At 47.0% G+C, this 22,458-nt stretch overlaps 1 protein-coding gene across 1 annotated transcript; it reads right to left on the bottom strand.

Moving 5' to 3' along the window:
* Positions 1–136: 136 nt before the first annotated feature.
* ZFTRAF1 (zinc finger TRAF-type and ring finger containing 1) lies at positions 137–19,360 on the bottom strand. Its single transcript, XM_087890973.1, has 4 exons — positions 18,869–19,360; positions 5,259–5,497; positions 3,773–3,984; positions 137–865 (listed from the first exon to the last, which is right to left on the bottom strand). The coding sequence occupies exons 1-4, from the start codon at positions 19,241–19,243 to the stop codon at positions 474–476; spliced, it is 1,218 nt and encodes a 405-aa protein (XP_087747099.1). The 5' UTR covers positions 19,244–19,360; the 3' UTR covers positions 137–473.
* Between the last annotated feature and the right edge of the window lie 3,098 nt (positions 19,361–22,458).

Here is a 22,458-nt window from a genome sequence, read left to right on the forward strand (position 1 = left end):
TGCCCAGCATTTCCAGATGCTACGTAATACTTGGGTCAAAGGAAATCCCACCAGGATGGACGGACAGGAGGCGCCCCCCCCCCATCAATAGGGACACCCCATCATGGAGATCACACACAACCATGACACAGATGCGGCCTTTTCACAATGTATTGACTGGTAGATCCCCTCGAGACCCCCCCCCTTTCAGGCCTCCTCAGTACCCTGCATCAAGCTAACTCCCCGGTTGCCTTTTTTTGGGGGGGAAAGGGGGGGCACAAACGGGGAGAGTCAAAGAAGGCAGCGACTACTGTCGCCTACCCCACATGCAAAAACGTCCTCTTTTTGTTAAAATAATCGGATAATTGTGGAATTGGAACGGGGCCAAGGCAGCCATACGAGGTAACTCTGGTTCAGTGGTGCGTGCTCTGTTTCCCCTCTCTCTCTCGCTCTCTCGCTCTCTCTCGGTCACTCTCCCAGGTTAGCTTATATGCTTACTTCTGTATCTGGAATATAAAGAGACGCAGGTTGATGTTCTTGGCGGCCAGGAGTTTGTTACATTCCACAGAGTCTATGATGGGGAGCGGCATGTATTCCGTCTCGTTGTTCTCGTTGGAGAAGACGAAGTGATAGATGACCGGGTTGATTTTCACGTCGTCGTACGGTCCCTTGAGCAGCAGGAAGGAGCACTCCATGGGCGAGCTGACCTTGCTCTTGAGGATGAGCTGGAAAGAGAGGGTGCGCTTACACGACAGGTTGGGGTTGCGCTCCGAGTCGTTCACCCGGGCCTTCAAGACCCACGTCTGGTTCAGCACCGTAAACCTCGGCGTTTCGTAGTAAAGGCGAGTGATGAAGTCATCGGTCCGGTACGGACGAAACTGGACCTCTGCAAGACAGCGAGAAGGAAGGGCGTTGGGGGGTGGGGGGGGAGGGAAGAGAGACAGAAAAGACAAAAAAAAAAAGGAAAAGCACAATTACATGAGAGAAAACGGAAGCAGGAAGAAACAAAGCTCAAGTTACCTGTAGCTACTGCGCGTGGCCTTCTCGGACAGGAGACAAGGGTGAGGGTAGCCATTCAGAGCTAGGGAGGGGCAGAAGCAATTTGGCTCGAGGGGGTGGGGGGAGGAGGAGGAGAAAAGCAGATAAAAATCAATACATTTTATCACAGCAAAAACCACAACAACACAGTTTCATCGTGGCTCAAGACTGGGGAAGAGAGAGAAGCAACGGGGAAGCTCGGAGATGGTCAATCCAACCACGGAAAAGGAAGGAAGCTGCCCATCCGCAGCCACGGGGCCTCTGCCACGGAAGAACTCCCTCGGCCACATGACAAGAAGCCAACCCGAGACTCGGGGGACAGTTGAGGTCTAGATGCAGGATGGCCGCCACCCTCCTTTCTCCAAAGGGGCAGAAGCTCTCGTCGCGGGGGGCCTCTTCTGTCTTCCGGCCTCATCCGGCTCTTTGCATCAAAGTGGCTGCAGCCGCAGGGCTGCCTAAGTGGCCGTCCTCCACAGCCACCAACCATCAGCACTTTTGCCATGCCCCATGACGTCACAGCCAAGGCCAGGCCTTCCCGGACAGCAGCTTGAAGGCCTCTTCCAGTATCCATGTGAGATTTCTTGGGCAACCGAAGAAGAGCAGCCAAGGGGATGGCTCCCCAAGGCAACAAGGCAGATGGCCCTGGAGCCCTTACGGGTCCCAGACCAAGTGAGGTGATGCATAAAAACCAAATCAGACAAGTCAGGGAAGATGGCACCTTTATTTTATTACCATTCACAATACACAGATGAGAAGGCACAGTTAGGCATCATGCAAAATGCAAAACCAAACTAGGTGGCTGGAGAAGAAACTTCCAGTTTTTTGTTTTAAAAAACAGGGCAGAACCGCCTGGGGTGGGATACATGAAGACAAAGAACAGTACACCGAACCATTTCGAAGATTCACGTTTTAGACACCCCCCACCCCACCCCCCAAAAAATGGTTTAGCCCAGTCCAGTATCAAGTCTGTTAAAACCCTCGAGAGTCCACCGAGTGTTTTGGGCGATTCAAGTTTATATCAAGATTGTTGGCCCGGTAATTTTTAAAAGTCTTTGGTGTCCCAAACCAATGGAGTTCTCCCAGCACAAACTCAGGGACGGGGCACCTCTGAGGGCAAGTTTGGCTTCGTCGGTGTTTCCAGAGGACCGTTAGGAGGGCACGGCAGCAAAACCTGGACAAAGGAGGCGATGGAGTTATTCAAGCCACACAATCAGCACTTTCGTTCTCTCCGTGTTAAAGCACCACCTGGCCGGCTAGAGGCCGTCTCTTTCCTAAGCAGAGGAGGGTCTGCGCCTCTCTTCTCTCACAGGCAGAGGGGCACAGGGGTTCGAGAACATCCCGAGGGGGGATCGCCACCTCCCTGCTTCCGACTTCCAACCTGGGCAGGCTGCACCCCGCTCCACCAACCCCCGGCCCCTCAGCGCTACCCCTAGGGCGCTGCTGGGCTCTGCAGGAGAGCCATTGCCTTAGGGAGTCCAAATCTGGCAGCACCAGGATCTCCTCCTTGGATCGCTTCCCCCCTCCCCCCCAAACAGTTCCAGCTCTAGGATCAAGTAGGTTTCAGCAGAGAGAGAGAGCTGGTCACCTTTCTTCACAGCCAGAGTTCCCCTGGACTCCATTTTGTTTCTTTTTAAGCTCTAAGCACCTTTAACTTGGCTAAGAAACACACTCCGGTGTGTTCTCTGAGGCTCCAGCCTTGGTTGAGTCCGAGAGCGGATTATATCCAAGGAGACTCTTTCTGTAGAAAACGTGAATATTTATAGGAAAGGAAAGGAGATTTCAGCATCTATTTTCCTCAAGAAACCCCACAGCCATTAACAGAGCCTTTTCCATGCAATTCTGCGGAACCTGCTTTGAGCCTCCTTGGAGATTCGGAGAAAGAGAGTCCCAAGCTTACCTGCGAAGGCAATTTTGATCCACCGGGCTAAACCGACATTGCTTTCCTTCCCCACCTGGCATATGTACATTTCTGACACTGAACGCATGCAGAGGCTGGGAGCCTTGTGGATGAGGTCATGAAAACCAGAAGCATTTTTCATACCAGGAAATGACAAGCCACTGCAAACTTTCAGAATGCCTACAGCAACCAAAAGGACACTCACCCGACTGAACGACACGGAAGCTAGAAACACTGAAACATTTCACCCCAAAAGGAAGGGCTTTTGCATAAAGCTCATCGGATACACGCTATTAAAAACAGCAGAATTCCAAACGAGAGAAGACTCAATATTTAGTAGGCACAGAAGTAGAGAAAGGAGCAGAACCCACGTTGATTTTCATCGTAAATCTGTATTAATATTTTTTTGGGTCTGTCGGCCGTCTCCGACTGCCACATCTTACCTGTACTTAGGAACGGTCCTTCTTCCCCATGTCACCAGGGCTGCAGGGGCGTAATCAGCAGAAGGAGGAACACCTCAGAGCCCCCTGTGGTTCTCCTCAAGTGGCCCCAATTGGACACACAGAATTTGCCAATCCCTACCCCCCACCTCCACAGCTCCCTCCCGCCCAGGCCTTTAATGTTGTGCCATTAAGCCACGGGCCTTCCTTAAACTTGGATTCTCAAGTCAACCAGAGGGAAATCTCCAGGAATCAACATTTGGGGTAGCAGCCCTGTCTGGCCAGCAAAGTCTCTGCATGTTAGGTAAGAGAAATAAGTTAATCAACAGATACCACCGAAATGAGAGGCGAGGAGAAAAACAAAAGCAGGAGAGTCACCCCCGTCAGTGCTGGCGTCCTGGCCGGCCCCAATCATTACCTGTGTAACCGATCTTCTCGAAGCTGAGCAGGCCGAAGATGCTGTTGTAGAGCTGCATTTCCCTTTTATGCGTTTGGTCCATTTCATCCAGAATCTCCATTAGCTCGTTCCCTGTCTTGGTGGGGTGGGTGCACTCCGCTTCGTGGACCGTGAGTTCGTGGTAAGGGCCCTGCCACGGGCACCCGATCCGCTTGTACTTGCACTGAGTCACCCTGCAGATGGAAAGCGGGGCAGGCCTGCGATGAGCGGGAAGAAAAGGCCGCACGATGGAGACCGTAGTGGGCCAGAACGGGACAGGGCAACGCTCGGAGGCACAGAGGCTTCATGGTTTGCCCGGGAGACAATTTGTTCCATGAAAGAAATGACCAGGCCGTCTGATCCCACCACGGATCAGAGCCCAACATTCATTTAAACTAAATAGAATGTACCAAGAAAAGAGAGAATTTGTCGCTCAGGGTTGAACTGTGGAAGAGAATGAATCTGATTTTATTCGTAGAAGCCTCTAAATCCAGGATCACTACGTTCCTACATGCGCTTTCTCCTTTCAATCGGGTATAAATGATATGAAGCCGATCTCTCTCGTCTGTCCTAAACCTGTTGTCAGTTTCAATGGGTGGCCTCCAGGATCAACTAAAACTACTTATAGAAAGCTTTTATGTTCCACATTTAAAAGAAGAACCATCAGCAAAGAGCTGCCCAACTTCAGCCTTTCTTTATAGATCCTTCATATGGTATTACAAGAGTAAGATTTTCAAATCCTTTTCTAATGAGTTCAAGACTAACAGTTGACACATTCACTAGCGTAATTAGCAGAAACTTGCAAGAAACATTGGATTAGCACAAGGCTGCTCCCCTTATTTATATAATCAAGTAAGGTTCTATTAGAACAGGGGCCTCCAAACTTGGCAAGATTTTTGGACTTCAACTCCCAGAATTCCTCAGCCATGGCAACTTTTAAGACTTTTGGACTTCAACCACAGCTGACTGAGCAATTCTTGGAGTTGAAGTTCACAAGTCTTAAAGTTGCCCTATTTGGAGACCCCTGTATGAAGAGCATAATATGGGAAGGTTTTTATTGTAATTATGCTCCATCCTCTCAGAATTTAACACATCACATCAGGCAACCCATCCTACAATTCCCCTCTGAACACCTCCCTTGGCCTTGGCACAGATGTCCCTGCCACCAGCACTCCAGGATCTACCTATTATTCCAGGCAGTCAAGGCGAGAGGCTCTCTTAAAAGCGTGGAGCTCCACTTTCCCAGAATCCCAAGGGACAGGGTCACCCCCCACAGGCTGGCTGGGGATCCCAGGAGCTGCATTTTTCCACCATCACAGAGTGCCAAAGGCAGCTCTAGTAGTTTTGCCTTCAATTCTCTCTCTCTCTCTCTCTCTCTCTCTCTCTCTCTCTCTCTCTCTCTCTCTCTCTCTCTCTCTCTTCTTTTTCTTTTTTGCACCATTGTAAAAAAGCAATCCGTGCCATTTACCTGTCCTGACATTCTTCTTTCTGATGTCTCTCCAGAAGAGAGCGAGGGAACTGCCTCATGCAGAAGCCACACTCTGAAGGAAGTTCGCTCACGGCTTTTTCCACCGCCAGGTTTCGGCAGCAAAGGCTCTTGCTGATCTCGCAGCGACAGTTGGGACAGGTAGCCTGCTCCTCCTTCAGCCGAGCATCTGCCAACAGGTGGATGAAGCATCCTGCACACATCAAGTGACCGTTTGTACACTGTGGGGGAAAAGGGAAAGCAGAACTTCAGAGGCCTTCTCCAACAGGCAGCACGGAAGCACACCTGCCTGCCTTTTAGCTACCTTCAACAGGCTCAGCCCTGCCCTCCGCAGGATTCTCAGGCAGGTGCTGGCATCGATAAAGGAGAATCTTTGTAGCTCAGGGTTGACATGAGGGGTCCTCTGAGCTAGGTGGTTTTCTTGCAGATGTTTCATTGCTGAACTAGCAATGAATCAGCGCTAGCATTGATGATGTTCCCTAGTTTGGGTAGTGAAGCGTCTGCAAGAAAACCACCAAGCTCAGGGAGCATCAAGGACCACTCAGGCGCTGGCATTTTAAAGCTGTATTTGTTCAATAATGGCCTCATGGCATCTCTGCATACGGTTACAAAAAGAAGATGGTGCCTCTTCCAGTAAGAAGTAGCATGAACAGAGAAACCAATTCAGAATTCTGCCCACCTCTGTGTAGGCATTTTACAGACCACAATCACATTCAGCGTTCCTGCTTTAAACCCAGAGCCCATGTCAACTCAAGGTCAGAACCCAGGTTTTCCAAAAAAAAGGGCACCAGAGCAGCACTGGATCAACTCTGAGGGCCTCTCCGGGAACTGAGGAAGGAGGAGAGGGTTTTTTTTTTTACAGGTTTTTTTACACCAGGCAGACGATGGTGGAAGATTGTTTTGAGGCCCTTATACTATGAAAACACGGATCGCTTTCAAGTTAGGGAAATCGGCTGTCAAGGAAAGGCATCCAATCTTTGAGTTATTGTGACTCAACAGGTGAAAATTAATTAAAACCCCGGAATGTGGAGCCAGCAAATTACTCAGGGAAATCTCAACGTTCCACCTTCAAAGACTTATCTATAACCTTTTGACTCAAGCCCAACTCCTGACTTCATAGATACATCCAGGTAGTCTTCTGGTGGACAATACTGAACTGGTTTTACTAATGTCTTCTTCTACAATGCTTTTCCAACTTCCCTGTCTGGCCTATAGCTCTGCTGGGCCTTCCATTTAAGCATCAACCTGTTCAGCTCCTGTTCAGCTTTTCAAGAGCAGCCAAAATCACTTGTATCCTGCTGTTTAAATAAATACAGTCATGAGCATATGATTAGGGGGAGGGGAAGCCTCCAGCTTTACTGGACATGTGATACGAACGGAGCTGCCTGTAGCTAGGCAGAAGAAAAGTGTCAATGGGCAAATGGAGTTGCCCCCATCAACATGACATGCATGGATTTCCCAAAAGCTTTGAGCTGTACTTTTAAGGATTACTAACTTTTTAAAAATATAGAATAAATAAATAAATACAAAAGCAGGCTAGTTAGAGCAACAGTCTTCCCTGTAATGATGTCTGGGCGTGAGAGTTGGACATTAAGAATGGCTGATTGAAGAAGAATTTATGCCTTTGAACTGGGGTGCTGGTGTAAATTACTACGTATACCATGGACAGCCAGAACAACCAAGAGGGAGGTGTTAAATTGGATAAAACCAGACATATCATTAGAAGGTAAAATCATAAGACCATGTCTGATTTACTTTGACCATGTTATGCATGCAAATTCATTGGACAAAGCAATGAGGCTAGGAATGGTTAGTGGAACAAGAAGAACGGGCAAGCAACGAACAGGCTGGCTTGATACCATCAAAGCTGATACAAAGATGAACACCCAACAACTGAAAGAACCAAGAGTCGGACAGAACAGTTAAAACCAACTAACTAACTGGTTAAAAACAGAAAAGAAGGAGTAGGAATAAAAAGGTTGTTTTCTTAAGGGGGGAAAATAAGAAACAGAGTTCTCATTTTCATTTTAGTGAGTTCATAACTGATCTCAGTAAAAATAAGATGTTGAGTAATTAATCCATCAATCAGAACAGAGTTGGAAGGGGCCTGTTCCATTCTGCTCAAGAAGACCCTATACCATTTCAGACAAGTGGGCTGAAGAATGTTGAAGTGATTCGATATTCAAGAACTCCTCCATCGATCAGTGCCAGCCCTGGGGGGGTAGCCGAAACTTCCCCATCCGCCAAAGAGTCTCTTTATGCTCCGTGGACTTCAACTTCCAGAAGTTCTGAGCCAGCCAGGAATGATGGAGTTGAAGTCCAAGTCTTCATAGCCTTGGGGAAGCCAAAAAGGTGAAAGGGGATCGGATATGGTCGGCAGGCTCTTCCTCAGGAGAAGGAGAGTGGCCATCACCGAGAAGGCTTGCCCCCAGACCTTGTCCATGGCATTCTCTTCAATACAGGCAGCCTCCGCAGCTCCTCTTGGGGAGAGTGAAAGCCCCATTCTTTTGGACAACTTTAAAGGCGTACTGGAAAAATAACAGTTCAAGGAGCAGCTTCCAAACAGCCGCAGGAGATCTTCCCTCTCCCTCTTCTTCTTGCAGCCATGTGGAAGCATCTGGTTGGCCACTGGGAGAAACAAAATGGCAGACTCCAATGGCCCTTGGCCTGATCCAGTCAGGTCATTCTTCAATCCCTTATCTTCTAAGGCCATTCTACCAACAAAAGACCCCGCTAGCCTTCTGGCTGGACAGGAAGCACAGCTGCAGCCTAACCTGAAAAAAGTTGCCCTCCTTTGCTCCCAGGTGTCAATCCAGAGGAGCCAGGAATTCTGGGTATTCTAGTCTTCATGTACCTAAAAGAGCAGCATGTTGAGAAGAGCTGACCCACCTGCCGACCAGTTGAAGCTAACATTGATAATGCAGAAATTCTCTCCTCTGGGCACAAAATGGCATGTTTGTTTAGTCCACACATAATTAGACAAGCCCTTCCTTTGCTACTGTTGTGCTGCACCAAGAATGCACACACACACACACATTTTCTGCTTTCAGATGAGAAACAGCAACTAGTAGGTCCAAATTCCTGTGGCACCGACTCTTTCTGCAATGTTTAAAATACCCAGGCAGGCCTGTGGCCTTGAAAGGACTGTGCCCCATGGCATCTAGCAGACATGCCCAACCCTTTGAAAGTCTTCCCGAGAAACAGGAAGCCAGCTTTCCTGGTTTATTCTAATTCTAAATGCCAAATACACAGAGCTTCACACCTTCATGGTATAGAAAAGTAGAATAATAATAATTATTATTATTATTATTATTATTATTATTATTATTATTATTATTATTATTATTGGTTAATCTTTAGTGAGATTCACAGCCTTTGAGGCTGGTTAATAGCTCAGCAGCTCGAGTCCTAACCAAGGACCTAGGAACTGTCAAGGTATCGTCGGAGGATGTAAGCTGTTCCGAGTAAGGTGGTTTTTTGGAGAGTCAAAATGTTCAAGTCCGGCAAATTTAGAATTTCTAAATAGCGGGGTAGCCCTTTGGGTATTGCTCCGAGGGCTCCAATTACAATCGGGACAACACACAATTTCTTTTTCCACAGTCGCTCAACTTCAATTTGCAAGTCCCGGTACTTTGTGATTTTTTCTTGCTGCTTATCTTCAATCCATGCATCATCATCATCATCATCATCATCATCATTATTATTATTATTGTTGTTGTTGTTGTTGTTGTTGTTGTTGTTGTTGTTGAGATTTATATGCCGGACTCAGGGCGGCTCACAACAGTTAAGAAACATCTAATAAAAAGTTAAAAAATAAAATCCAAATCTCATAATTTAACAGTTAAAAGTACAATTAAGACTAACAAGTTAAAATTAAATTAAAATTAAAACCCCATCAGTCCAGGCCGGCCAAACGAAACAGCCACATTTTCAGGTCGCGGCGGAAAGAGCGGAGATCGGGGGCCACCCGGGGGCAGTGGATCATATTCAGGTAGAAAGCCAGGGAGTGGTCTTTGCCCACTGCAGTTAAAATCTTTGACACAAAAGAGCAGGAAATAACAGAGTTGGAAGAGTCTATAGGGGTCTTCTTGTCCAAGCCCCTGCTGAATATACTGTACTATTTCAGACAAACAATTGTTCAATTTCTTCTCAAAAACCTCCAATAATTTATTGATTTAAACTTTTAGCCACTAAGTGGATAACGGAATCACCAAGGTGGAAAGGACCTTGGAGGTCTTCTAGTCCAACCCCCAGCTCTAGCAGGAGACTCTACTGAGACAAAGGGGGCAATGCAAAGGCACTTTTGGGCCTCGTATTGTGCAATTCAGGGGAGCCCTATAGCAGGGGCCAGCAACCTTAAACACTCAGAAAGTCATTTGGACCCGTTTCCCACAGAAAAGAAAACACCAGGAGCCACAAAACCCTTCCCGTGCCTGACTATTTCCTGAGCAACCACAAAACTAGCATATATAGTTGAATTAAAGATTCGGTTTTCTTCTGAAACTTTTCTTTTCTTGGATTATCCATTGGGTTGGGTCGGTGGGTGTCGCACATTGGCAGTTGTGATGCATATTTTAAGCAACAGGGAGCCACAGCAGAGGGATGAAAGAGCCACATGTGGCTCCAGAGCTGTGGATTGCTGACCCCTGCCCTATAGGAACCCCAGACTGAAAAGCAGCATTTGGGGGACCACAGTTAGTTACGAGAGGAAAAGAACAGCCTGGCTTCTCCACCATCACGGCATCCATTTCCAGGCCAGAGTTGCACACGCTGAAGGGTTGCACAGATTCCTGCAGTGATTCCAGGTATGTCACACCATTACACACCATGGAAGAATAAAATAAAGGCACATCCAAAAAACACTATTTGAACTTGGGTTTTTTTTCTACCATAGTCATCCTCTCACTTTTGTTTCAGTCTCCCAGAATTGCTTAGCCAGGCATGCATGGCTGGCTCAGGAATTCTGGGAGTTGAGGTCCATAGGTGGTAAAGGGGCCACCGTTGCCCACCCTGGTATAGACTATATTAATATTGTAAATGCTCCCTACCCAAGTTTACGACTGGCTATTATTATTACTCATATTTCTATGCTGCCCACTCTCCGAGGACTCTGGGCGGCTTACACCAAAGACAGTATACTAAATAGCATATTGCCCCCAACAATCTGGGTCCTCATTTTGCCCACCTCAGAAGGATGGAAGGCTGAGTCAACCTTGAGCCGGTGAGATCTGATCCGCTGATCTGCTGAACTAGCCGTCAGCTGAAGAAGCTGCAGTACTGCACTCTAAACACTGCGCCACCTCGGCTCTCATCTTGACTAGATGGCTAGTCTAGAGAAAAGAAGGACTAGGGGAGACATGATAGCAGTCTTTCAATATCTCAAGGGCTGCCCCTAAGAAGAAGGAGTCAACCTATTCTCCAAAGCAACTGAGGGCAGGACAAGAAGCAACGGATGGAAACTCATCAAGGAGAGAAGCAACCTGGAATTAAGGAGAAACTTCCTGACAGTGAGGACAATTAACTGGTGGAACAGAAGTTAGCTTCAGAAGTTGTGGCTGCTCCATCGCCGGAGGTTTTGGAGAAGAGACAGGACACAGCCACTTGTCTGAAATGGTACAGGGTCTCCTGCTTGAGCAGGGAGTTGGACTGGCGTCATGGAAGAGATTCATCCCTCCGGAAAGATTTTCAACTTCCGAGTCTAACATCTTGATCACCATCTTGATTTCCATCTGCTACAAGGCTATTTACGATTCCCAGCTCTTTAGAAAGGACAGCCTTTCCTGGATGTTTATAGCATTCAAGGCTTTTGGCCAGCCAGCCATTCCTCTCCTTATATTACAGGTAGTCCTTGACTTACAACAGTTCATTTAGTGGCTCTTCAAAATTACAACGGCACTGAAAAAGAGACTTATGCCCATTTTCCACATTTATGACTGTTGCAGCATCTCCGTGGTCATGTGATGAAAATTCAGATGCTTGACCACTGGTTCATATTTATGACGGCTGCCGTATCCCTGGGTCATGTGATCCCCTTTTGTGACCTTCTGACAAGAAAAGTTAATGAGGAAGCCAGATTCACTTAACAACCGTGCCACTAACTTAGGACCCAGTTTGTGAGGGCAATAAGCTGACTTTGTATAAATATACAAAAGTATGAAGGCTATTGCTTAACTCATTGTAAGCCGCCCGGAGTCTCCGGAGAAGGGCGGCATATACATCAAATTTTTTTTTTAAAAAAACTAACTTAACAATTGCAGTGATTCATTTAACAATAGTGGCAGGAAAGGCTGTAAAATGGGGCAAAAATCATTTAACAAATGTCTCACTTAGCATAATATACATTTTGGGCTCAGTTGTGGTTGTTAAGTCGAGGATTACCTGTACTGCACTACTGCTTCTTTTAAATCACAGTTGCATAATAAAGATATAATCTTTTTCAATGTAGGTCAGTGTTTTTAAAAAAATAACTGACTGCAACTCCAAGGAAACTCGTTTCCACTGAAACGCCCCCAAATTCTACAATCAAAGCAGCTGCTGTTTTAAATGCCTTGTTATCTGTACTCCGATAGCTCCCAGCTCAGTAAGAGAACTCCCTCTTTACCCAATTATCACACTCTTTTCCTTCTTTGTGACGAAGGACATTGCAGAGGAAGGTCCTGGTCATTATTGCCAACAGATGTTGAAACCCCCTGGAAAAAATAAGTAGATAAATTTCTTGTGGGAGGTTTTCAAACCTCAAAAGCATAGCTCAGTATAATCATTGCCAGCTTCTTGTTATATGGAATATTTGTTCACCCAGCTATCACTTCAGGGGAATTTGTCCAATTAACGAAAGAGTTGCTAAAAAGAAAGGGTTGGCACTACAAGCATCTGAAGGCAGGACAAGAAACGATGGACAAAAACTTACCAAGAAGAGATCCAACCTAGATATAAGGAGGAATTTCCTGACATTTAGAACAATTAATCAGTGGAATGGCTTGCCTCTGGAAGTTGTGGGTTCTCTACCACTGGAGGTTTTTAAGAAGAGATTGGACAGTCATTTGTCTGAACTGGGATAGGGTCTTCCGCCTTGGGCAGGGGGTTGGGACCTCCAAGGTCCCTTCCAACTGTTATTCTGTTACACAGCCAGACTCACCAAATTAACTGCTTGTCACTGCCTACAGGAAGTTACGAGGAGCCAGAACATAGCTGGACTCGAGATCAGCCATTTTCCAGAGGGATTCCAGAATCAAATTGTTTCAACGATGTTGCAAATCAAGTTTTCTAGATCCCTGAAGTTTCAGATTAAGAATTATTCATAAAACTAGATTTTATTAAGCTCTAGTGTTTTAATACTACAGAGACAGAGAGGAAGAGGTCAGGTTTCTGCTATTTTATCCCCAGGATGTTTTCAGAGATAAGGAAATATCGCAAGTTGTTAAGATCCAGAGAGACTTATGGTGGGTCTCTTCCGCCTGGATACAGAATAGTCTTCTTTTCCATGTTTATTTAACAATTATTTCCAAAGGGGCAGCCATATTTCTTGATAACAAGAAAAATGCACTATGCCCTTTTTGTAGCTTTGAGAAATATTGTAGCCACAGAAAAAAGCAGAAGTCACCTGACATCCTGTTGTGCTATAGCTCCATATTCTTAGTGACCAACAGCCAGAAAAAGTCTTTTCCACCAAGGCTTTTCCTGATCATACTTATCCTATTTCTTGAGTAGCAAAACAACAAGTAGAACAATGGCTCAATTTATACCAGCCCTTGTTCTGTTCAACTTTCTATTCCTAGTTAAAGAGAATATCACTCCTACTTCTTCAGTTCTACAGATTTTAAACCAAGATCAACTAACTTTATTAAAGTTCCGAAAAATAACTTCCGAGTCCCAATGAGGAAAGCAGTGAGTACTTTAAATAATTACAGCAATTATTTATTGGGTGAATTAAGTGGCTCCACTCTGCGACTCCAAGTAATGTACAATCCTCCAGTACATTTGAAATTAAAACTATACAATCAGTTAAAAACAGCAACTGGAAATACTCCTGTGGAATCGGAAGTCCTGAATAACAACATTAACAATAATAAAAGGAAGTCCAAACTCACAACCCTTGGCTTGGTGGAATAAGTAGGTTTTCACTGGCTTCCTAAAAGCCAGAAAGGAAGGGGTGAATTATGTATCAGGGGTACGCTTTTGCAGAAAGGGTGGGGGAATGAGTGGCTGAAAAGGCATATTTGCATGGCTACTGAAGGTAACAATCTCTGAAGCTAAAAATCAATGCACCATCAATTCCATCTTCATACAGAATCGGATTAAGTGTTCCTCCAAGGTTGTCTCCAATAGCAGCCTAACTAACTTTCGCCACAACCAAAAGGGGAGGTTAGAGAGTGATCAACAATTGTCCAGTATACCTGGGTTAAGCAATGGCTTGAGAAAAGGGTGCCTCACCGCCACTTGCAAAGAAGGGGTTACATACCCTCTCTTTCCCACACCCCCAGGCCTTCATCAATCAGGAAGCTCCCTCAAGCCTCACAAAACCCAATGCATCCCAAATAATGTTACAGGATGGAGCCAGAACCATCAGATCACCTGCCCAGCAGGTGTCAAGCCCTGTCTGGAAAATCCCTCAAGGTGGGCCCCCGAGATGGTCTTCCTGCCCATCTTTGTCCACTTTGAAAAGAGTCACTGGACCACAATTTATCCACAGAAAAATCTGAAGAAATAGTGATATTTTGCCTTATTGCCACAGCAGAGATCAGAGTGAAGGGTCTTATCTGTTATTGATTAGGTTTATCCTGTGCCACTGGTGCTTTAGGCATCCCTTGGGTTTGCTTTGTTCTCTGGAGCTCTGCAGAAAACTAAACCCCTTCTCTAATCTTTGCAAGAAGGGTCTAAAGGGATCTTTCACCAGGTCATTATTCTGATGGGAAAGTCAGTGAAAGGTACAATTGTATCCAAAGCAAAGCTACTATTTCAGCAGATGGTTAAGGCCTTGGCAAACTTTGCCTGCCATCCATTCTAAAAACTCTCCATGCAACCTCCTGGAAACAATAGGTAAAGAGGTAAAGGTTCCCCTCGCACATATGTGCTAGCTGTTCCTGACTCTAGGGGGTGGTGCTCACCTCCGTTTCAAAGCCAAGGAGCCAGCGCTGTCCAAAGACATCTCCGTTGTCATGTGGCTGGCATGACTCAACACCAAAGGTGCACAAAACGCTGTTACCTTCCCACCAAAGGTGGTCCCTATTTTTCTACTTGCATTTTTCCCGGGCTTTCGAACTGCTAGGTTGGCAGAAGCTGGGATAAGGAATGGGAACTCACCCCGTTACACGGCACTAGGGATTCAAACCACTGCATCTTAGCCACTGAGCCACCACGTCTCTGGAAACCATAGAGTTCCATTAAGGGCCTACAGGCAGCTCAATCAAATGGGCCCTTCCTCCCTGTGGAGCTATGCTGGCTGAGGAATTCTGGAAGCTGAAGTCCACAAGTTGCCAAGTTTGGAGACTTCTGCCCTATAAGCAGTCACAATGTGACCATGACAAGGGGCAGACGTTAACATCTCTAAAGCCTTGGATCAAGAGAAAACAAACAAAAACTAGTGTATGACCTCCAAATATGCACTGCACACTGGATGTCATAGGGTAGATCCAGAGTTACATGAATTCTTAGGCAAACCAAGGTCCTAGAGAACAATCAGCCTCAGAAACCCCACCTTGCCAACCCCAGGATCATGCCAAGGAGCTCAGACAGAGAAAGTGTCCTATTGCAGGGGGTGTGCCACACGACCAGCATTGCCATCTGGTCCCTAGAATCCAACTTTACCATTAAGACCTCCCATCTAGCTGCCTGCATGGCAGAGCCACTTGTGATGCCAACAGGATCCCAGATTTGAGCTGGTGGGAGACCCAAAAAGACACGTTTGAGAGGTAAATACCCCACTCCGTGCCAAGCCAGGTTATGTCCTCCCATTCGCCATCATCATGAGGGAAGGCGTGGCATTTAGCAACAATAGGTAGAACTCCAGGGCTCCAAGGACCAGTTCTGTGGGTTGAAAATTAGGAGCCAGAAGTAGGAAAATAGCCACACCTCCTTCCCCAAAAAACAGGCTGCCCCCTGCCTCCAACCATCTCTCCCCCTATAATGAAGACGTACAATGGCTTTCCAAAATAGCTCAAAGCATTTTTTTTATCAATAGAATAATTGGCATCTCCAGGAAAAAAAACACACAAGTGAAAACTACAAGCCTCGCTGCCACAAATAGGCCACATCTCCTTACTGGCCACACTAACTAGGTTTGTTAGGCTTCTGATATCCAGGCAAAGAAAGAGAAAAGGGGAAGCAGGATCTATTGTTTGGCACTCCAATCCTGGTTGACTTCTATGGGGACAAGATCTCGCACCTGAAAATAGCAGAGAAGGTAGAAGCATGCACATTCATGAAGCTCCAATATAGACCTGTTAAGCCTGTTACTTTAGAGCAGGACTCTCCAAACTTGGCAACTTTTAAGATGCTTCAAGCATGGCTGGCTGGGGAATTCTGGGGGTTAGACTTCTTCTACTATAGGTGATTTTAGGCAAGAGGGCAACCATCACCAAATTCCAAGTGCAGGGGTTTTACTACTACAAATAATTTCATTAGCCCAGAGTTTAATTATCTGTGTACTTCACTATCATTTTATGATGGCACAATTCTATGCCACAGACAGAAAATACCATGGAGATTTCAGGGGCCACATAACCATGGTCATGACCTTCCCAGATAGAGATTTAACCAACACAGATTATACGTCACTATTTTACACGGTCACACAACTTGGATGAATTCAATCCCCGTTATATATCAATTACATATAAACAAGCATTTAGAGCTGGAACTGAGGAGGAAGAGAAAACAGATGGCCATTCTTCCCTCTCCCAGGAAAGGAATCGTTAAAGCATAACTGGACAAAAGTCCATTTAACTGTTGGCTTGTTTGCTTGGCTGCCTTGTCCAAAGAGCCTCTTTTTTGGGCTTCTTTGACCTAAAATGATCACAGGAACTGGAAAGAGAAATAGGATAGAATTCTTTATTGGCCAAGTGTGATTGGACACACAAGGACTTTAGTGCTCCACTCAAGCTGAAAACAAAAACAAAAAAGACTGCTCAAAAGAGCTCTCTGGAAGAATAAGAACGGGATGCAGCTTCACCGATAACCCTATGCTACCTTACAGAACTTTCTTTCATGCCAAAACAGAGACAAAAACGACTATCTACCCGATACCACCACCTTGATTCATCCGATAGCTTGGAAAATCTAAAATATGCTTTTTTTAAGTCAGGAGATTTACTATGAATTGTAAAAATACTTGCTTGTCCCCTTCATGGATTCTGAATGTTAAACAATGTCTATACTTCTTTTGTGGCCTCTCTTCGTTTCATACTAGAAAGCAACTTTAACTTCTCTGTTCATTTTTGTAACAGTTTTTTTGCAATTACTTACTTCAGTCCCAAACCCCAAAATCTTAACATTTACATTTTGAAAAAGAAATAAATTGGACTTGGAGGAAAAGGTTCAAACTCTTCTGTGTTCCAGTCCAGTTTTATCTGAACACCTAGTTGTTAAAAAAAATTAACAGCAAAGTATTAAGAACACCTTACTGGGGAGAGAAGCATACCTGTTCGACAAATGTTTGCCAAAAAGTAACTTTTGTGAACCCAACCTATCAATGTACTGGCTTCATAAATTCCTCTTTTCTTTCCTATACATCCATCCTTCAGTCTCCAATACTTTCCTATAAGGTGCCTGGTTACAGTATACATCTTTATGCAGAAACATCAATATACAAAATGTTCCTATGGACAATTATAAAAGGAAAAAGCAGAAAAGATAATGCCCCAGTGACTACTAAGAACAGTAAATGCAGTAGATGGTCTAAAGTCTGCTATCCAATTATAAAGGATGGTTTTGAACCCTGTCGATTTTTATGACAAAATAATAACATGTATAAATCCAACTACAAAAGACCAACTCATGCAGTACTTATTCTTGTTCACTATGGAAAGTCTTCTTCCTGGAATTTTACATATTAACAGGAGGAAAAAGAAACCCTCGGAACCATTTCTTTCCCCAGAGCTCTGTATCTCAAAATAAGGCTCAATCAAAAAACTTTATAGGGCTGTGTTACAAAAACTGACGCTAAAACCTGCCGGCCTTAAAGACCCAACAGGGAGATGTTACGATAAGAAGAACCACACCTGATGAGCAGACAAAAGGGGAAGACGAGGAGGTGGGAGGGGCAAGGGACAACCTAGAAAATGTGTTTTCTACCTTTATGCAAAGGACAGCATATTGTCTACACAACACCTATAAAAACACAAGTGAGTCACCCCAGGCAAATGGGACGCCTTTAACACATCTCCATCCTAAGTCTCCCAGCAACCCTATCCTCACCTTCCTTGTGTTCTTGTTCAAAAAGCCGGCACGACACACCATTCTTCACTTACCTTTATCGCACAGGCTACTGCCCACCTCCCCTCCCTCCCACCCCAAGAAAGGTATCCCTATCCTCCCTCTTTCCTTGCTTTCCATTCAAAAAGCCAGCACACCACACCTTTAACTTACCTTTATCACGCAGGTGGACTGCAGCCCCCCACCCCCACCCCAAGAAAAAGGTAAGAGAAAGATTCATTCCTGCAATTGCTCTATTATTTCTAAAAAAAAGCCATCTATAAGGCACCCCAAAGTGCTTTTACAGGAAGCAACTGGACTTCCTTGTTTTTTCTTTCAAGATGTTTCGCTTCTTGTCCAAGAAGCTTCTTCAGCTTTGACTGGAGGGTGGAGAATGGAAGGGTTTATACTCCTTGCAGACAGCTGGTCATTTGCATCCTTTGAGAGGGACCTTGAGGCCACTTGGAGGTTTACCTATGTCTTCAAGGGTCACCTACATCCTTCCATTCCCCACCATCCAGTCAGAGCTGAAGAAGCTTCTTGGACAAGAAGCGAAACATCTTCAAAGAAAAAAAACAGAAAGTCCAGTTGCCTCTTGGGAAAAAAAAGCACCTTTGGGACAACCAGGACCTGGATGACGGAGAATCTATACAGATTCATGTATGGGGCAACTTACAGGATGCTATTTCTCAGAGAAGGTGTCTCCAACCAACCTGACAACTTTAAGACTTGGGGACTTCAACTCCCAGCATTCCCCAGCCAGCTTTGCTGGCTGGGGAATGCTGGGAGTTGAAGTCCCCAAGTCTTAAAGTTGCTAAGGTTGGTTGGAGACCCTTCCTCTAGGGCAGGAAAGCACCTTTTCCAGGTATCCCTTCAGGCTCTTAAAATTCAGAGGGGGGGGACTTGCATGCCAGGCTTTGCTGCAGAGACACCCCCCCCTCAATCCCTTGAGGCCCCTCCCCAAAAGGCTCACCTGCCCACCATTCCCAGCCATGCAATCCAGGTGAGGGGTGTATGTGTGTGTGTGTCAGGAAAAAGGCAGCCCTTCCAGTCCTGGTTTTTTTTGGGGGGGGTGTTGAAGAGCTGCCCCCCCTTCCCTCTGGGACCGCCCCCCCCCACAATGTGGAGCGGGAAATCCCCCTCCCCACCCCAGGAAGGGAGGGGAGGGGAGGGCCGGGCCGCACCTGGTAGACGGAGGCCTTGGGCAGGTCGAGGCACACCGTGCAGCACAGCACCGAGTAGAGCCGCTCCTCCAGTTTCACGCCGCCGCCGCCGCTGCCGCCGCCGCCCTCGGCCCCGCCGGGCAGCTTCAGCCGCTTCTTGGGCGGCGCGTCGGAGTCTCGGTCGCCGCCGGGCTCGGGCTGGCCCTGCCGGCCGCCGCCGCCGCCGCCCCCCGCGCCCGCCCCGCCGACCCCGAGCGGGACCCCCGGCTCCTCAGGGCCCGGGCCCGCCGCGGCCGCCACCGCGTCCCCCAGCACCAGCGGCCCCGCGGCCGCCACGCCGGCCGCCGCGGCCGCCGCCACCCCGCTGCCGGGCTCCCGCTCGTCCGGCCCCGACATGCTCTGGCTCGAGCGCGGCTTCAGCCCGCGGTGGTCAGCCCCGGTCCGGCCGCCTCAGGCGCCGCCATCTTGGTTTGGCTCCTTCCCCAGGCAGGCGGCGGGCGGGCGCCCTCGGGCCACGCCCCCCCGGGCTCGCTCAGCCAATCCCCGTCGCCCTCTCACGCCCGACCCCCCCCGTCAATAGCACCACGCACGGCGACGCGTGAGCCTGCGAGACAAACAGCCGACTCCTCCAATCGCCAGGCGCAGCCGGAAACGGACAGGGCGCGCCGCTGCTCACCGTTTACTCTTTTAAGGACCCGCCAATTAGAGCTCTTCGAAGGCGGGGCCCGGGGCGGGAGGAAGGGGGCCGCCGGGTGGAACCCCAAGGACGAATGGCGGGGCACGCCCAAAGCAGCGGCAGCCTATCCTCGGCGGGGGGGCGTGGCCAGGGTGGGCGTGGCCGTCTCGGAGGGGCGCAGGTGAGGCCAGGTGGCCGGGCAGGGACGATGCCCAACCGGGCGCCCGCCAGGTGATTCCACGCTGGGAGTCAGGCGCTTCTCTGGCCTCCTGCCGGGGCGAGGTTAATGAGAGCGCCTCAGCCGGGGCTGGTTGAGGCCGCCTCGTTCCTTCTGCCCCGCTGGCCAGGTAGCCCAGGTGGCCGCCCTCCTGCCGGGCCCAAAGCGAGCAGAGGCGGTGGGGGTAGCCGGCGTGAGCGTGGACTGCCCTGTGCGGCCCCATCATCTCCCATTGGGGTGTATGTGTGCAATGATTATGCGTTGCCATTAAATCGTCTTTGACTGCTAGCAAGTCTTCCTCGACTTACAACCGTTTCGTTTAGTGACCATTCCAAGTTACAACAGCACTGACCTGTTTTTTTCACCCTGGAGAGACCATTGCAGCCTCCCAAGATCACGTGATCAAAATACACACATTTGGCAACTGGCATGAACTGATGACGGTTGCAGCATCCTGGGGGGTGGGGGTGGGGAGGTCAGGCGATTCCCTTTTGCGACCTCCTGGCAAGCAAAGTCACTGAGAGGAAGCCAGGTTAAACAGGTTACTGACTGGCAGTGATCTCACTTAACAACTGTGGCATGAAAAGTTGTACAATGGGGCTAAATTCACTTTACAACTGTTTTGCTTAGCAGTGGAAATGTTGGGCTCCATTGTGGCCGTAAGTTGAGGGCTACCTACGCATAGATCAGGGGTGGGCAACTATGACAACTTTAGGATCTGTGGACTTCAGAATTCCCAGAATTCTTGAGCCATTCCTGAGTCAGGGGCTTTGACCAAGGAGCACATCCACTGAATGCCTCCCTTAACATGGAGAAACCATCTCCCCGTCTGTCCGATTTTCAGCTGTTCCCTCCTGCTAGACATGCACAGCCGATCTTGGCCCAAAGTTCCTGGCCCTTTGCCTGCTTAGCCCTTCTTTTCATGAAAGGAGGGGCAGCTCTTTTCTTCTTTAACAATCCCCCCTCCCCCTCCCCTTAATTGTAAAATTAAAATAACTGAAAGTTTCAAGAAGAAGACAAACTCTTGCCCCCACCTTTAATCTTTTGGAACCAAGCAGGGCAGCTGCCTTAGCAGCCCAGAATTATATTCCTTCAACCGCAGCCCTGCCAAGGGAACAGGTACTGCTGAGGTCAGCGGCCGTCTGCAATCACACCTGTCTTGAGGGCAGTTTCCACTTCAAAGAAAGAGACGCTGACCGAAACAAGCTGTTTACTTTTATTCCAGGGCGTTTGGCATTTTTCTCGGGCTTCTCAAGTTTCCTAGGGAAAAAAAAAATAAGGCAGCCGGATTGCAGTGGAACTGGGCAAACAGCCAGATGTTCTAAAGGCTTTGGCCTCCCCGAGAGGCCCAAATGAGCGGGTGTGGCCGTGCCAGAGTGAGTAAACCTCAAGTAGTATAGCTGGTTTTACCTGCTGATCTGTAGGGCCTCTTTCGTCTCTGTATATGATTTTATTAAATTTACCCAACTTAAAATACAAGTGGAAATAAAGGTAGTAGGGAAGGGGAAAAGGGGAAAGAGAAAAATGTGGGATAAAGGGTAATCAAAGAAAAAGAAAACATTAAACTTCCATCTCTTTTTCAGCAGAGTAAAATTAAAGTAATAACATTACAGCTTCAACTTTTTTACTTTTGCATATAGGTAATTCTCAACGTACGACCGTGACTGAGCTCAGAATTTCCGTTGCTAATCAAGACAGTTGTTTTGTCCCATTTTACAATCATTTTGCTACAGTTGTTAAGTGAATCGTTAACGCATTAATAACACGGTTATGTGAATTGAGTTAGTAACACGGTTATTATGTGAATCTGGCTTCCCCGTTGACTTGGCTTGTCAGAAGGTCTCAGAAGGGAATCACGTGACCCCGGGACACTGCAACTGTCATAAGTACATGCCAGTTGCCAACCCTCCAAATTTTGATCACTTGACCATGAGGATGCTGCAATCCTCGTGTAAAAAATGGTCGTAAGTCACTTTTTTCAGCACCATTGTAACTTCAGTCACTAAATAAATGGTTGCAAGTCAAGGATTACCTGTACTTAGTATATACTAACTATTTCTGTAATAATAAACTTATCTAATCAGGAAATCCCAATTTTGGGGGGGGGGGGTGTTGTGTCTCAAGGTCAAAATTTAGAAGCAGTTTCGAAGTAGAAATAAAATTGGATGCATTCTTTTCATTAAAGCAGCTAATTTGGCCATCTGTGTTAGCTTCACCAGTATTTCTAGCTATTCTTCTATTGTGGGGAAATTATAGTAGTATCTTTCCATTTTTGCCCATAAAATATTCTCATTGTAGGACTCCTTTTACGTGTCAGATTTATTTGTCAGATTTTTACTGAAGTTCCAGTGGGAGGAAGTGAGTTTTGCAATCTTGGCCTTGTATCATCTTTCACATCCCACAACAATCCTTCTGGAAAGACCGATCTGGCCAAATTATTTCTATGTTTGTTTTTATAATCTTCCTGGGGGTGGCCAGACCAAAGCCAGACTTAATTAAAAACAAACAGAGAGAAATAAACAAGGAAACCGCCCCCTATAAAAACCAAAACATGGGCTGTGTTTACACCACGTGCTTCATCGGAGACAAGAAAGGGTTTGAAAACAATTTACATCACAGGATGTTGGTCTTGCGCAATCTCTTGGCGTAGATTACTTTAAGGATGGGCGTATTGTGGTAAGACAGAAGATAGCTTAATATCCTGAAATGACCTGATTA

The sequence above is a fragment of the Pantherophis guttatus genome, chromosome 3 (assembly GCF_059756535.1).
Source record: "Pantherophis guttatus breed Tessera chromosome 3, ASM5975653v1, whole genome shotgun sequence".
In the NCBI taxonomy this organism is placed as follows: domain Eukaryota; kingdom Metazoa; phylum Chordata; class Lepidosauria; order Squamata; family Colubridae; genus Pantherophis; species Pantherophis guttatus.

Excerpts from the sequence above, each read along its gene's own strand:
- ZFTRAF1 (XM_087890973.1), bottom strand. The coding sequence starts at position 19,243 with ATGTCGGGGCCGGACGAGCGGGAGCCCGGCAGCGGGGTGGCGGCGGCC. Across the intron at positions 5,498-18,868 it reads CCAAGGCCTCCGTCTACCAG|TGTACAAACGGTCACTTGAT; the intron begins GTGCGGCCCGGC and ends TTTCCCCCACAG. Across the intron at positions 3,985-5,258 it reads AAAGAAGAATGTCAGGACAG|GGTGACTCAGTGCAAGTACA; the intron begins GTAAATGGCACG and ends TTCCATCTGCAG.